The 17,332-nt window shown below is 48.2% G+C and overlaps 1 protein-coding gene across 1 annotated transcript; it reads right to left on the bottom strand.

Annotated features, from left to right (window-relative positions):
* Positions 1–220: 220 nt before the first annotated feature.
* LOC149854561 (putative pleckstrin homology domain-containing family N member 1) lies at positions 221–16,865 on the bottom strand. The gene is made up of 12 exons (XM_090023747.1): positions 16,634–16,865; positions 11,000–11,078; positions 10,673–10,732; positions 10,116–10,262; positions 8,914–9,000; positions 6,472–6,544; positions 5,962–6,098; positions 3,650–3,796; positions 2,847–2,933; positions 2,302–2,377; positions 1,467–1,543; positions 221–686 (listed from the first exon to the last, which is right to left on the bottom strand). The coding sequence occupies exons 1-12, from the start codon at positions 16,720–16,722 to the stop codon at positions 615–617; spliced, it is 1,131 nt and encodes a 376-aa protein (XP_089879873.1). The 5' UTR covers positions 16,723–16,865; the 3' UTR covers positions 221–614.
* Between the last annotated feature and the right edge of the window lie 467 nt (positions 16,866–17,332).

The following is a 17,332-nucleotide window of genomic DNA, read 5'->3' on the forward strand; positions in this document are numbered from 1 at the left end:
TCCACCTGCGAGGTGAGACCACCCCCCTCCTATTCAACAGCATAAAACAGAGGGTGGTGTCACTAGCCAGGCCTTTCATACCTGCTAACTTTCTAACAGGAGGCCTCTCATAGATTGGTCCCCAAGGGCTGTCTCCCACTAGCTCATGACAGGAGATCTGCCAGGAGAAGGGGGCATCTTTTAGTGCATTTTTGTCCAGTAGAGAGCAGTTGTACCTGAATTTGCTTAACAGGTTTTACTTGTCATATTTACACGATATCTCACAGGGTGTCTCTCTCCCCCTACAAAGACACAGACAATAAATAAAGGGACCCTGTCAAAAAGGATTGCTCCCTGATGACTTAGTCGAGCTAGGATTACATCCACGAGGTACCATGCTCATTGCAGCAGCCCAGAGAGAAGAACAGCAGCCGATCTATACACAAAAAAGAACGAGTCCAGCTTAGGTTAGGCTTTCCGATCAACCCTTCACTTTCCAATCTCATTTGGCAGAGGTTTGGACTGAAGGCACGACGGCTCATTTCTCTGCCATAATCCACGATTTGGGATTCCTCCTCAGCACACACTCCTCTCCTCCACTCGGTGCTGGGGTATTCTCCATCAGCTCTGGAGTACTAACAGCGCCGTGATTTCTTTGGCACCATGGGCGGTGGCTGGAGAGTCATCGTCTCCATGTTTTGCTCCGGCTGGAATACAACAGAGGCAGCAAATTAACTCCTTGAATCAGTGACAAGACTTCACGAGCTAGAAGCTGTGGCCAGGCTTGATCAGGAGCAGCTGTAAAGGTTGCCAGGGTGCCCAAAGCTCTTCTCCCAGGAGACAAGCCCACCCTCCCCAAATCCCAAACGCTGGTCAGTGTATGGGTGTGCTCTGGCAAATAAGGTTCTTTGGGTCGATGTGCTATCTTTTATTAGACCAACTAAATAGCTGGAAAAGTCTTCTTTGCAAACTTTCAGGGACAAATGCCCATCTTCAGGCAAAGGGAGAGTCTTCTGGTGCTTTGTGTCCTTGTGCGCTCTGCCCGCGCCTCGAAGCCAATGACTCTACCACACTCCTCTAAGGGAGGAAGTCTGGTCCAACTACCCCAAGGTGTTTGGGAACTTAATTGCCATGCAAATGAATGAGAAGAGGTACAAAACCTTGAGGACCTGGCTTTTAGCTCAGGCTATAGAGGCTTCTGTTTTCAGCCCCAGAGAGGATGGGTTCCTCAGCTCATTTGTATTTTAATTGGCAAAATGGTCTGCGAAGCCTGTAGGTTGGAGATGGAGCAGTTTGTTACTCTGCTCAGCTTTGAATCACGCCAGTCCTCTGTGGGGAGGAGAGGAGGCAGATATCCTGGGCAGGAGGCAAATGAGCCTCCGAAGGGAGGAGGAGTGTGTGAGATCAGGAAAGTCCCTGGGTGAGACAGGGTATTACCACCACCACCAAGGCAATGGAGGCCTACTGGAGAAATATCTGATGAGTACCTTCTGTAGGTGGAAGAGGCATTTTTCATAATCCTCTGCAGTGGAACAAGTGACGAGGATGGGCTCCATCAGGCTTCCTGCAGCGAAAGTGAGGAGATGGGTGTAGGATCAGTACACAAGCTTTGTCACAGCCCACAGGTTACCAGCCTACACCAGGATGCGGACCACAGGTTCATCCTAGCAAGAAAAGGGTTAACCTCCTCCCACCTCCCCACAGGCACCCAGCTCTGATCTTCCACAGGTGTTCAGGGCAGGGCAATGAGGCAGGATTGGAGGGTTTGGCCCAATTAGGGATTGCAGGAGACTATAACATCCCCATAGCCAGCAGCATAAGGAGGGTGCTGCTGGGGGTTTATATGCAGACATATGTTGGGGCTGGCTATAGGGGCTGAAAAGAAAGAGCTTGCTATATAGCTCAAGTGTCTAGTGATGGAGAAGGGACAGGACTCAGCTGTGATCAATAGGGAGAGGGAGCAGGACAGGTGTTGATTTACTAGCTAAATGCAGGGGTTGTGAGCTGATTGCAGGTTTACCATCCTACTGCTCTAGGGGGTTGGTTGTAGCCTGAAATACAAGGGCATTTTCACAGATTCACAGGAGTCTGTCCTCTTGCTCTGGGCAGGAAAGATTGCTAGGGTCAAGTGACCCCAGCAAGGCGTGTGTCCAGTCTCTCTTTGCGAAGGGGGTCCCCTAATCTGGGTCTGAGCTAGGTAGTCCTGGGGGTGGATGACTCCCCTGCATTGGAGAGAGCTTGGTGACATATTATATGGTCAACCTCATGCAAGCTCTAGGGTAAACTATTCAGCTCCTTGCTGCCTGCTTCTCTCCACCATACCTGTAACTTCAAACTGCAGCCTTCCCAGCAGAGCAGATTTCTCCTTTGCCTGGATGCCATGTAAGGGGAGTTTTCCCTTCAGAAAGAAAGAAAGAGGAAAATGTGTGTCGGATTAGGGCAGCACTCCTTTAAATAAGCTGTGAGCTCTCCTGCAGTGCTTCTCATCAGGAAACCTCATTGGGAGCAGCAGGAGGCTGGTAGCTAGGCCTAGCAGAGTTAGGGAAGGCCCAATGCAAGCAGGAAATATGCCATCTTATAGGGCATCTGCTTTGATGTTTCTTAAGCATGCTCTTGCCCTGTGGGTACCTTGAACCATAGACTAGCTGGGAGAAGGAGGTCAGAGGGCATTCAATACAACACCTTGATTTCTAAGTACTCTGACAGCTGGAACTGGGTGAGAAGGGGCACAGAGTCATTGCATATCCCTAGCACCTGCCTGCCACGTTTGGGTGGTTATTAAATCCCCACTAACAACTCTTAGAACAAGCTGGAAAGACTCTTTGATCTTTGTTTCCATCAGTCCCTCCAGCCACATCTGTATTTACCTCGTATACAATTCCTGTTCTCTCTCTGTCTACGGAGAGGAAAACCAGGTCTTCTGGAAACAAGACCAGCAGCCTCTCTTCAAAGTCCTGCAGAAAAGAGGATGGGAGCACAGCTGTTAATTTTTTCCCCCCAGAGTATCAGTCTCAGCTGAAGGCAAACCCTGTAGTTATGTGGGTATGGAGGGGTACCATTTTCACAGAGCCATTTTCTAGCAGTCTGTGACAGTCAGTCTAATCACACCTCCCACAAGTAACTTTCCCTTGTGTTTGTTGTATGGAAAATATATAGTCACCCGACTGTATACATGTGAAGGAAGATATACAAGGCACGAATGATTAGGAAACTGGCCAGTGTTAAAACCTACTGTGTGGGTCTAGCCACTTGTTAGAGCATATCACTGAATGTGCTCCTGTGGGTCGCCCATCCCCTGCGTTGGGGTGTTTGAGGACATCGCCAGCAGAAGTTACTGTACTGGCACAAAGGAAGGCACCTGTAAGATTTCATAGACATTTGGGCTGGAAGGCACCTCGGAGGATCATTGAGTCCAGCCCCGCGCCCCCAGGGCATGAAGTCAGCTGGGGTCATAGGATCCCAGCAAGACTCTTATGGGACTCTTATTTTTCAGGGTCACACTGGTTTTCTCGTAGCATGTGTGTGGCCTAGTGATGTGTGTTTCAATATCCACTTGCGGAGCTGCAACAAGCTGCCTCGTGCAGTCGCCCCATGTAAGCCCCAACCCCGAGTGAGTCCGATCCTCCTGGGCCCGTCGACGAGGTTTAGGTCCAGCTGTGCTGTACGTTACCCCCATGCAGGCATTAGCCACTTGCACCATGGCCACGTAGTGTATCCTCCCCAGGTGCTGGATGGGAGTCCCTTCCCACTTCAGAATGGGGTTGCACAGCAGGCACTTCATCAGCTCCCGTTTCTTCCACTGCTCATCACAAGGCACCTTTTTTTGAGACAGATCACAGCACGTTTCAGAGCGGAAAAACACCAAGCATGTGGCAACTGCTTATAGGTTTCAAGAGCTCAGAAGAATGGCCTGTTGGTGAGGGCATTCGTTTAGGAATTGAGAGACCAAGAGTTAAGTCCTGATCGGCCATGCATTTCCTGTATCACTTTGGGAGAGTCATTTAGCCTAGGTGCCTCAGTTCCCATCTGTACAATGGGCATAATAGCGCTGCTGTCTACTTCTCGGGGTGTTGTCTGACTAAATACGGCACAGGCAGCGAAGCACTGCGACTGGTGAGAATATAAGTTCCTGGGGTAAAGGTTTCAGGTGGTGTTAACCCCTTCTCTTTCCCCCCAACCCCTCAAGTCTTGGGAGGGATGTTTCTTGCAGTGCAAGACTCTGCTTTGGTCCAGCTACGTTAACAGGCTTGATCTGAATGAGACCTTTGAGCCTCGTCTTCTGATTCAGGCCAGCCTCTAAAAGGCATGAGCGCAGCTTGGGTAGGCCCATCCGAGCCAGACCTGCCTTTGCTAGCCCGCCAGCAGCACAGCCTCCAAAGCATGTTGCTCCATATGGACTAGCTGCCTGACCTGGCACCCTGAGTCCTAGTGAGGTTTGTTTTCTATGCTGTGCAGTGTGTTAAAGCTAACTCGGGTCCACACTAGCAGAATTGCACTTCTGGACTGTAATGGAAACAGGCCCTAAATGACACAGGGAATAAGCTTGAATATGCTCTTCCCCCCACTCTTCCCCCCTCCAGCCTTTTTAGAGAGGTTTGCAGAAAAAATCCCCTCGAGTCAAGTCCCTCTCACACCAACCAAGCACCTGCTCCCTTTTCCCTTGTTCTGTTCAATCCAGGAGACAAAGGGGCAGGTGGGTGGAAAGGGGAGAGACCCCCAGGACACAGCCTCATGTCAGAGTCATAAGGACAGTAGGATCAGCCACGGAGTTGCTTGGATGTGCATGTGGGGCAGGAGGGTGAGACTGTGATAAAGTCAGGGTGAAAAAGCTACTCTCCATTGAGTACTGCAGTGCAGGGGAGCTGGTGAGTAGGCGCGTGGAAGAGAGGCAACTGAATCAAACTTTCAGAAAGTTGGGCTCGAGGCCAGAGTGAAGGACCAGGCTGGTTCGTTCCTGAAACTTTCCTGGTCAGAGACTGCAGCACAAAATGTGCAGGGTAGAACGTGGTGGAAAGAAGATAAGAAGATTGAAGATTAAGATGACTGAGAGCGTTAAGCTCTCCCAGGCATCCTTAGCATTACAACTAAGTGCCTGAACGCCATCTTCAATGTAATCCTGCCCTCTGGTGCCACGCGATGATACTTCACTCCGTCACTGGAGGACGTGTATAGGGACAGGTCAGCACACGCCAAAAATCAAGTCTTCCTTTTGCGACAGCAACTGATAGGGAAGGTGAATTCCTGACACGATTAATCATTTCCCTACAGCTTGTCAATCACAGCACAGCCTTTTGGGGCTCCAGAAAAATCAGTGTTTTTGCAAAATTGCCTCCTGTGCATGGATCAGTTATCAAAGCTACATGCCAGTAGTAAAGCAGAGCAGGTAGCAGGCTTGTACGCTGTACTTACAAGAGATCTCCAGTGTCCTCTGCTTTATACACTGGATGATTGCATGAGACCTTATCTCCCTCAAGTGTCGGGCTCCAGCCACCCAACTCTTTCAACCTTATGGGTTTGCTCTGGTAGCAAAGTCTCATGGTGGTAAGGATGATTCTGGCTAGGGAGCATAGGCCAGGTACAGACATTACACTTTCACAGGTAAAAGTGATCCAAAAGTGGTCTGTACCTGTAACAGAAGAGAAGCTCGGCACACAAAACCAGTCCATGCGTGTAACAGGACAGAAGTTCAGCTCACATAGACTGGTTTAAAGGGGCAAAACCCAGTCTAAGATTTATCTCCCTGCACCAAAGGGCGAATGTGTGTTCTGTTTGCTACCAATTGAAAGGACACAGCTTACACAACACCGCATAACTTAAATTGATTCTGCTTCATGCTTTTTGAAGGTCTGTCCCTAGCCATAGCGTCTTCACGAGTGGTATTTACTCCACCCTGGGAATACGCAAAGGACTCCAGTCTCTCTACCGCTGTTTTTGCTCCAGCCCCATTCACCCTGGAACAGCTCCCCTCCGGGGTGGACTCACCAGGAAAGGAATATTGCTGCTGGGGCTGGGTGGACACTGAGCATTTGCCATCTTGATTTGGTGCTGCATGCTGAAAACCCAGATGTGGAATTCAGCTGGGACGAGGCACGAGATGATCCTGGACTCTATCATGGGCCCTGTGCAAAGAAAGACACAGCTCTGGGATCTGAGGAAGCAGAACAAAGGAAAGCCGTTGAAGCCGATAAGCAGATTCCTCCTGGGTGCTCCTTATTCCAAGAGCTGGAAGCCAACACGCTGGCAAGCTTTTCCCTGGGATCACATCTGAATCTAAGGATGAAGCCAACTCGTGTGTTTTGTGGTGGTGGGCACTGAGCTGGTCTCTGCCCGGTCCTACGCGCCGAGACATTGCGTCTGACCTGTGGGCTCATCTTCCTCGGACAGGAAGTCAGGAGGATCGACCACTTGGTCTGCCTCGGGTGGGAACTGCGAGGGGAGATCCCACTTGCTCAGCCTTCTGCAGGTGCCTGCGGACTGTAGGGAAAGGCTTACCGGTGATTTCAAACATGCCGCTGCCATCCCTCTGCACTTCCCTGACGTTCATTCCAGCAAGAGGAAGCAGGCCCTGGATGGAGGGGATCCTGGTCAGAAAGCAATCGTGTGAATAACCTCTCTCCCTGTCCTCTCTTCTCTCTGGCACATTCTGCACTCTTCTACCCCAGCATTTCCCCAGCCTTTGGACAGCGACCCTTATTCATGACAATAAAAACAGCTGGGCAGCTTCTTTTGTGGGAGGGCCCAGGGTGGGTGGCAGCTTAGTAGAGTTAGGATCCATTTCCACTTTTATGCCTCTTACCTCTTGAATGACCATAGGCAGCAAATGCCCTCTGCCTTAGCCTCAGTTCTCTCATCTGTACCACGGGGATAATGACACTGATCTCCTTTTGCAAGTCTGAGAATTTACCTATGTGTTGGTAATAGTTGGTTGCGATAGTCTGAGAATTTACCTACGTGTCGGTAATAGTTGGTTGCGATAGTCTGAGAATTTACCTAGGTGTGGAGATCTGTGATTGAAGAGTGCTAGGTGAGCCCCAGGAGCTGTCTTTCATGTTGTTAATCTTCACCCCTGCTACGGGCAGGAAAACCTCACCCATCTTAATGTGTATGTGTCAGTCCTCTGACCCCAACCAGGGTGGTGCACCCCATACAGCTTGGGGATTGCAGCCCTGGATGGCAGATACCCTTTAATGTCCTTTGCATTGGCTTCCCACAGCCCAGGGCACCCTCCTTTTATAGTTAGGAAGTTTGACAGTTTGGTCCTTTACTGACATTTAATTGCTTGCTCCACAGAGGTACAAGGAAGGGATAGCTCGGTGGTTTTATGTGTCAAACCCAATATTGCAAGGAGCAGCAATGGACTGGGTGAAAACACCCATCTGATCGTCGTTGCCAGTCTGACCTAAGGGAACTTTCCTTCCTGACCTCATCTCTGGTAATTGCTTTAACTTTGAGGCCACAAGCATTACACACACCTACGAGGCACATAAGTTCCTCTGTGTCTTTGGGAACATTAGCACAGTCTGGCCAATTCCCCCACCTCTACATGTGGTGAATGAAAGTCTGATTCCTCAGACGGTGTAAGACCAGCCAGAAGCCAATTAATAAATGTCTTAGTTATTTCCCGCCCACAGGTGGTGGGCGGGAAATCCTTCATGGCTTTTACTGGCAACCAGCAAATATGCTGAACCGCAGGACTCATACAACAAGTGCTGTAAGCCTGACTAAAAAAAAATAAGAGGAAAGGAGGATAAGCAAAAGAAGGAACCTTAATTCAGCTGGGGCAGTCCACACTAACCGGCTAAGGTTTTCTCAGTTGCACAGGCCAAATTTGATTCTCTGAAATCTAATTGACAAGACATCCATGAACACAAACTTGTCTTGAATATCTGCAAGTCAATCACTGCAGTGCAAAATAGCCCCAGAGCTTCACTTCCCATCATGGGCTCCATCTCACCCTGAGCCTACTCCTCCTAGTTTCAACCTCTGCCCCCAGATCCTGTCTTCGCCACCAGGAATTTCAAGAAGCCCTACGCCACTAGACACTTTCTGCGCAGCGATCGTAACTCCCCCTCACGGTGATACCTAATAGTAGAAGGACTGCATCGCTTGCTGCTCCAAGAACACCCTTGCCCTTGCATCCTAACTATTTCATGCACTCATCAAGTGCTGCCCTGACACGATTTCAATTCCTTGCCCTCCCTACCTCGTTCAGAAGGCCGGTCCCAAACCTCACTCCAACACTGGCTAGGAGCTTTCTTCTAATTTCTGATCTAAATTTATTCACAGTCTATTGGATCTTGGGCCCTTTTTAGTGTTCCTGGTATTCACCTTTCCTTCACCACATCTGCAAAATCCAGTTTTAGCTCCATGGTTTTCGGCTACATTTTCCGCACCCTTTGTTCTCCTTGAGGAGCCCTTTTGGGGGACATTTGTGCAAATATAGCTTCCCTCTGCAAGACACTGGAGGATGGCATACATCCCACCACTTCTGCATCTCATCATCTTTGTCTGATGGCTTCTCCATCCATGTTGTAGGGTGATTATCCTAACAATCTTCCCACCCAACCCCACACCACATTTCCACTCGAGCTGTCCCATTCTTTAGGTGCCCCCTAGTCCTGGAATGAAATGAGCTCCATACCCCACCTCGGCTTGGCTATGATCAGACACTGGGACCAGGCCCATAGCTGCCAAGCATCAGGATCTCTGCCCAGCTAAAACTGTCCCCTCCTGTGCACACTCCTCCAGCTCCAGCCTACCCCCTGCAAAAACACACACATCTCCTGGGTCGCAGCGAGCAGCAACTGCTGCATCCTCCTTGGGGCATAGCCCACACACACCCTGCAGCTCACTCCCTTGTTTTTTGGTTTCTATCAGTGCCAGAGGCCAAAGAAGTGGCATGTTGTCCAATCTGCAGGGAATTTGGCTCTTCACCTCATAGACAAATGCCTTCTTATTGTGATCCACAGACAGAATCAACAGCTGGAAGGAGAACAGCACGAGGTAGCGTTCCGACATCTCCTGTTAAAATAAGGTTTATTACTGGTATTGTCATCATCGTTCCAACACATTAAATGTTTAAGCTTTTGAAAATAAAATACAGCAATGCGAGATTTCCCCGAGCTCCTCACCCCCTCCCCACACACACTTCTTCTTTGCTTCTGCATTATTTAGTACATCCTTTGTGTGCAGGCAGTCCTAGTAGGCTGATTTGCACAAAGCCTGGTTGATAGCAATGAACTATGTGGTATTTAGCTATGGATTATCCTAGAGCGAGTAAGGATTCAGCAAATGCTTTGTTGTTAATTTTTTGCTGTTTCCTAGCACCTTCTGTGAGATTCTCCAGGTACTTTTTTTTGCAAACCCCAATGAGGTGTAGCCACAATGCTCTAGTAAGGCAGGGAGGTTGTATTTATCCCCATTAAACAGATGGATAAACTGAGGCACAGACACTTGAAGTGACTTTAAATAACTTGCCAAAGGTCACACCATGCATCTGGCAGCCTGGCACTAATAAATTCAATGGAAAACTTTCATTGACCTCAAGGGCAACTGCAGACCTGGAATGAAATCCAAATGAGCCTCCCCCCCCCCCCCCCAGCCCAATATGTTGGATTTGGGTTCGGTCTCCCAGCCATTTGCTCAGCCCAATGTTTTATGCACCAAATTTGGGAAAAGGATCAGCCCATTCATGGCAAAATGAAACATAATGAACTCCTTTGCCACCGCCCTTCAGGTCCTTGGATCAGACTGTCTGGATATACAATATGTACATCGTGCTTTTGCCTCTAGTAGAAGAATATCCTGCCTCTAGTCTGTGCAGGGAGAACCTCTTGACAGCACAGGAGCCTCAATAACCCCTGTACGGTTGATTCTTTGGGAACCGTTGTGAATTGATTGCACTGAATGGACTTTGAGGCAATGTGACATGGCAACAGCGTGGCAGGATGGTGGTGCAACTGCTCAGGAAATCTCTTTGGTTGCTGCAAGGAAAATGAACACGTTTCTCTTTTGATCTCTGCTCTCAGAACCGTTCATGGCTTGGCTGACCCAGTTTTATTTCAGCTTCTCCATCTCATGAATGTGGAGAGCATATTGCTGAAGAGTCAGAGGGCCCATAGGGTAAGGACTGTTACCTCCATGTGGCAGCTGCGCAGGAGAACCAGGGAGGACCACACTATTTCCCCAAGGGATTGGATGTTCCTCCCTTCCCAGCCCTGCACGGGCTGTGTGATCAGGAAGGTCTGTAGCTCCTCTTGTGTTCTTCCCCATAGCACTGCTCCCTGGAAGCAAAACACATATGCGCACACATTCATGCTTCTCCTTATTACCTAGGATGGGGCAACCTGAACCAAAGGGAGACTTGAGGTGGAACCGCGCTGAATCTACATCCAAACTTCTTGATGCTCGGTGGGTGTTTGTACCACTGTGGTTCATAAGGGGGAAGTGCTGATCATGTGGTTGAAACTGGATTCAGTTCCCAGTTCCTGCCCCTGATGCCCATGTGAGTTGGAAAAATCACTTCATCTATGCACACATCTGCGTGATTGAGATGACAGCGCTTCGCTGCTTTGCAAGGGTCTTGTGAGGATACACAGGGCTGTGGCTGTGATGGTGCCCAGACCCTCAGTGTGTCTGGAGCCTCTGGGAGGCGCGGCAACGCAGGCAGTGAAGGTGATGAGGACAGACTCACCCGAGGGTCTAGTTCCCTGCTCCTCCCATGAAAATCTTCCTCTTCGGTTAATGTCACGCTCTGTAAGAAATAGCATATGACCTGTCAAAAACTGGAAGGCGAAGATCATCCCCTAAGCCATATGACAGCAGAATGGGCTCGTGACTCTTTGGAGCCAAGCATGTATTGATTGTACCAGGAACGTCCTCACGTCAGGCACTTTGCTGCAGCAGAAGTACATCTGTGCGGCAACACCACCGTACCTCATCGAAACAAATATGCTCTGAATTCCCGCCCTGACTCCACATGTAAATCTGGGCTGGGTGACTCTGCACGCACTTGACTCACCACTTCTGTCTCGGTTGTGGTCGCAGGTTCCCTGGGATGGAGGGAGCTTTCACTCTGAGCTTCTGAGATGGACCATTTTCTGAAGCAGGGGTGGGGAAGACACGGAAAGAAGGAGGACAAAGTGAGGTTCGAGTATTTGGGGGCAGATCCAGGGGGGATGCAGTGGTGCAGTTGCAGCCGTCTTCGATTCTAGGTCCTGCCAAAGTTTAAAAACAACTGCCTGGCAGTGGCCTCAGCATCGCTGTTCGTGCAGCGGTGATGGAGCCACTTGACTTCAGAGCTTATTTCTTCTAAACTCTTCATTCCCCAGGTGTTAATCACCCTCCTTTCTTTTGAATGGTCTTCTGACTTCCCTGGCTCCTTATTTCACAGCCTGTTTTTAACTAGCTAGAAGTGTTAACTCAGGTGAACGTTAACTCAGGTGCGGACATAACTTTCAGTGAAACATTGGATGTGCTGCCAAGATGTTTGAAAAGGCTAGATTTGCTTTCTGAATCTGAAAAGGTGATGTACATTTAATTCTAAAGGCTACAGGACTAATGAAACAACATCTTTTGATTATTTTTTGCCTAGTCTGTTGTGCTTCTTTAATGCGTAATAGATGACATAGTAAACTAATGTACAGTCAAATAAAGTTATGTTTGTTTTGCATCAATCGTAAGCTGAATGTATAGCCCCAGGGTCCTAGCATATTAATAAAGCTTCTAGTTCCTTTTTGAGTGGAGAAAAATATATATTGTGTTATATGTGATGATGCACCATGTAGCTTTCTTTTATCAGCTTATTTTGTGGTATTTGTGTGTGTTGTTACACCATCAAAGGAGTTAATGCTTAGACAGGAAACTAATATCTGACAAGGCTGTTTCAACTAGATTGCTAAAAAATATCCAGGGAGACTGAGGTGAAATGCAAAAGCTGTACTGCTGAAGGTAACGGGTATGTCAAGGCAGAGCGCGTCTGAACTGCTGCTGAATGTACTAGTTATGTCTAGGAATAGCACACCTGAACTGCAACTTGTATCCATACAAATATTCCTGAATGAGGGTTTTCTGCTGTGGGGCTTGAATACCATTATTACCATAGATGCACGGATGTCCAACAGGAAGGCTTCTGTAATAAAAGATACCTGGAAAATCCCTAAAATAAGGAGCTACAAGCTAAAAATGAAACTCTTGACTTCCCTGCTCTACAGTGTATCTGCCTGCCCCCACCTTAAAGTGCTGCTCTGAATTGTACTCTCTTTGGGCTGTAATGAAGCTCTGGAGAAAGAGAGATGCATAGGGTCGCTAGATGTAAACCCAGTGGGATGTAAGAGCCTTTAAGAGGCTGAAGTGATACAACACCGTGGTAGCTGGAAGCGAGACACTGACTGAAGGCTGCTTTATTTTTGAAAGCTGAAGGACTTTGACACCCTTTAATAGTTGCCATTTAGCCCTGGCAGAGGAAGTGAAGCATGAAATTGTAGCACTGAAATCTGAGGAGTACTTCATGCCATATAAAAACACAACCCTGGAAATTATATGTTTAATAAGAGGTTGTCAAAAGAAGGTGAAACCATACAGGGTCTGTGATTGATCTGAGCCTGAGGAGGCAATCTTGCACTTCTTGGGGAGACAGCTGACTCCCTGATGGGAGATTGGAGTGCATTGGAAAGTCCAGCGCTACCCATTTAGGAAACAAAACATTTAGGATTTGCTAAGCACTGTAAGTTGCCTGGTTCAGATTCAGTCTTACAGGGTAGAGGAGTGCTGTGGCTCACTGGATGTGACTTTTGGGATCCAAAAACACAACAAGAAAAGATGTGTAAGCCATAAAGCTAGATGTGTGAGCTAATCTATTTAACAACTTCTTTGCCTCCATTTTCCTGAGCAGGGACTGAATCAGCCTCCCCACTGGGCCCACCTCAGGCCCCAGAGGAGGTGCACCCAGGCCAAGGGTCAGGGAGGAACTAGTCAGGGAACTTCTGGAGGGACTGGCAGGCATTGGGGGGGTCCCTGTTCCCTCGAGCACTACCAGGAGTGACTAGAAATAATGGTCACAAGCTGGCAGAGAGTAAATTCAGATTAGACATCAGGAGGTGTTACTTCACGGTCAGGGCGGGTAGGTCTGGAGCCAACTTCCAAGCAAAGTGGTGCTGGCTTCTACCCTGGGGGTATTTAAGACAAGGCTTGACAATCACCTTGCTGGGGTCTTTTGACCCCAGTACTCTTTCCTGCCATGGCAGGGGGTCAGGCTTGATGATCTGCTCAGGTCCCTTCCGACCCTACAAACTATGAAATTATGAAACTATAAAGAAAGAACTCAGCCAGAGACAGACAAGAGCAACACAGGGCGCCCCCACAGAGACAACCAACACCAACTATGACCACATTCAGCAGATGCAAACACATGCAAAAATACAATGGATCATGCTGCTTTCCAAGAGTTTGTAAGCATTGGCAGAGCATGCACAGGATGACGACAGTGCATCTGGTGCAGATGAATTCCCCAAAGAGCAACAGCCAATGAAGCAGTGAAAGGTGAATGTGAATGGATTATTAACCTAGAAGTAAATGGGACATCTATGACTTTTATGTAGGACACCAGTGCACAAGCCAGTGTGTTAACGGAAACACCAAGTGAAGCCTCAAACTCACAAACAGTGGAAGGTTTCAGGGCTTATGCAGTTAGAAAGTGTGGGAACTTAGGTATACGGTAGGCCTGTGCGAGCAGGCAGCTATTCGATCTGGCCCCAGAACCCCTGCACCAATCTCTCGACAGCTGGCAGGCTTCGTGGCTGCAGCAGGGGCTACCATCCCTGCAGATGTCACCCTGCTGTGCTTTAACATGCACAGTGTCACCCATGGCACCAGTTTTGCTTGTTTGCAGCTTGGGGTGCAGTTCCCCCCAAACCCCTTCCCTGATCTTCTTGAAACTTGACAAGCTTCATGCTCTCAGCAGAGGCTACCATCCCTGCAGATTCCATCCAGATCAGACAAAAAACAACAAAGTTATAGATATTTCATTGATTCTCCATTATACCTTATAGCCAGATCACCGAAGCTTTTCTGAAGCGCTTCGGAAAGCCTAACGAAGCCAGCGCTTCGAGCCGGATGTGCTGCTTCAGACGCCGAAGCGTCCAGAGCTTCTCTGGATCTGAATCAAGGTCCAAAGCCTCGCACAGCCCTAGTGTACAGTAAGTCACAAATTGGAAAAGATACAATATAGAATAGCAACCTGAAAAGAGAGCTCATTATTGTATCACGCCCTTGGCCTTGACAAGAGAGCAAGCACATTTGATAGGCAGGACTTAAAACATTTGAAGGTCATGAAAGCAACTTCAGGAAATACAGAAGCTGTCAAGATACCATAGCATAGCACTGAAAGCATGTGGCCACACCCAGATTCATTCTTCTAGGAGAGTCCACTGCAACTTAAAGGACAGACCAAAAAGGTAGATATATGGGTTCATTGCTCTTGGAATGAGGGAGTAGAAAAACCAACAGAGTGGGAAATACTCTTGGGTCATTGCAGAAAAAAGGATTATGTAGAGACTCAAAAGAACTGGAAAAAAAACAGGTAAAAAGGAAACATTTCTTACTACTGACAGGGACAGAAGTGATGGGGAAGAAAGGCCCGATGACAGTTTTTTTCTTTTATGCTGGAGGCAACAGCTGAGTTCTGCAAATGCCCTTAGAAAAGGAAGGAGCACGATTTTATGCCACTCAGGCTGTGTTTGGCATTCACTGTATTTCATCAGAAAACACAGTGCGTTTTTAGTGACGGGGTGCAATAGATGATATTATTGGGGAAAACAGAAGAACATGAGGCTTTGGGCAGCTTTAGAAAGAACTTTGGGCTAAAGCTAAATGAATAAAAATGTAAACTCAGGGTGACTGATACATTTAGGGGGCAAAATTACTACTGCAAAGTGTGCAGGGAGATCTCTGGGAGATTGAGGCGATCACCAGCACACCTGTCCATAGACCAGGAAGGGATGCATCTTACCTCGCTGTGTAAACCAGCAAGCAGAGACCACTGCTGAGCAGAGACCATGATGGGCAAACCTTAAACCGTGTCTGAAAAACTGAAAGCCCCTAGTTCTGGACTCTTCTGACAGTGTATGCAAAATTCAGTTGGCCATTGAGGCCTCCAAGAGGGGCATTTCTGCAGTGCACATTTTGACAGCAGTTTGGTCAAAACTGGAGTGCAGTGGCATAGGTGTTATGAGCACAGGAACTGAAAAGCAGTATACCCAAATAGTGAAGGAAGTGATGCCCTGCATTCAAAGGTTCACAGTATGTCAGCCAGGGAGCCACATGTGGCCCACCAGGGTGGCAGAGCACCTTCGTTAGTCAGCTGTGGAACAATCCTGATCCACATCTGCACAGGGGCAAGAGCAGCCCCAAGACCCAGGATGGCAACCATTGCACTGACTCCCATGAGGGGCAGGGCCAGACCATCCCTGACAACTGGGAGCTTAGTGGGCAGTGCTCAGTCAGCGGTATGGGGCAGAGCAGGCAGTCGGGTCCCCCAGGAACAGCCTGATAGCACTGGGATGACATTACAGAAGAAGCAGAACATTTGCTACTAATGGTGGCCCTCCATGGAAAATATAACTTGCAAGTGGTCCTCCACAGAGCTGGAATTAAAGAAGGCAACTTAAACCCTGCTTCAATTCATGTGTGCAAAAAGGTTTGACCCATTGTTTATGGAAATTTCACATTAGCTGAGACAGACCTTAAATAACTTCTTACCATTGTCAAAAGAGGCTCAGAAAACACCCCAGGGTCTAAGGCTGCAGGGGCTGTTGTTGCAAGTATAAATGTTAAAAGGAAAGCAGATCTGAGAGAGATCTGACAGTCACAGGTGCTCTTTCTATATACAGAACAACCCTAGAGAAGAAGCCAGCCCTACACAGACATTGTACAGTGAGCATTTTTTTTTTTTAAGTGACCAGTTTCAGGCAAAATGTGGAGAGTGGTTGCAAGGCCTATATGAAATAAAGTGATTAAAGTCAAACAGCATGTTCTGGGATCCTGGGACCTGCCACTGCTTCAGGAAAATAATGTGGTGTGATGCGAATCCAGGGGCATAAGTTGCAGTGGTGTCCTTCGAGGTTTGCCTATGATTTTAGAAGTCCACCTCACGAGAAGGGATACTAGGAAGGAATAGGCGATACCACCTCCAGCTTCCAAAAGAAAGAGAAATGAGGTACAGAGTCTTCTGTTTAGGCTGAGCAAGTCGTAGACGGGCACCAGCCACAGCTGATTGAAGGCAAATGAGCCTTGAGACAAGTTACGGTTAGAACAAATGGGTACCAATAATACTAATACTTCAAAGGAAACGCAACAGCAGTCCAAACCCTGTATTGTTAGTGAGTTTAGTTAGTAAGGTGGGTTATTGGTATCAGAAATTTAGTGTTATCAGCGTTGTTTGTTCACAGTTGTTAAATGTGGCTAGGAAAGGAGATTTGTGGTCCATTTTATGCTGAGACTAGTGCCAGGAAACGCAGAAGCAGCTTCAACTGAGATAGGGATTGACCTAGATCGATGAGTCCCAAACCTTTCTGTGTCCAGCAAAGATCCCCACAATAAAAGCACCCACCTGCTTCCAAAAGACTACACCCACGACCCAGAAAATGCTGCTTCCTACCTGCTATTACCTATCTTCAGTAGCTCTATCACATCCTGACCACCTCCTGCAGATCCAGCCCGACTGGCGCACACATTGCAACATCCCATCTCTTCTCACTGGCTTCCCAATCCTCCAAGCAACGACTGGCTGCTTCAGCCCTCCAGGATGCCGCTTTAGATTGCAGGTTCACATGAGCACAGTGTCTTTAACAGCACTTAGTAAGAAAGGATAAAGTACAGGAAGGAAAGCAGAGAGCCCCGTAACCTTCCGCATACGGCTCGTGAAAATTGTTCTTTGGCTTAGAAGCGGCAGCATCTGACACGTAAAAGCATTTCCTGTTGGTCTGAAACCTTTCTGTCTCTCTCACCCTCCCCAAGAGCCACTGCTTCCTGCTGAGCTGATGGCCAGATAAGTACATGTCACAGTTTGGTTGTCACCTTGTCAAAATTAAGAATGAAAAAGACCCAAGCACAATGCAGCCTCGCAAGCCTGAACTGACTGAGCGCATAGCCGGGAAAAACAGGAAGAGGGCAGATTTTTGGACATGTTTCCAACCAGCGAGGTCTTCGTGTGGAACAGTTTTCCCTGGAGCCCATCGCTTCACCAGTCTGAAATGGGACCGGACCACGTCTACTTAAAGTGAGGCTGCAGCAGGTCTCCAATGTGGGGGACGGGCATTGAATAAAATTAAATGGGTGTCTTCCCTTTCAAACTTCT

This window comes from Crocodylus siamensis, chromosome 12, assembly GCF_052110815.1.
Source record: "Crocodylus siamensis isolate JL-2025a chromosome 12, ASM5211081v1, whole genome shotgun sequence".
NCBI classification, from domain to species: domain Eukaryota; kingdom Metazoa; phylum Chordata; order Crocodylia; family Crocodylidae; genus Crocodylus; species Crocodylus siamensis.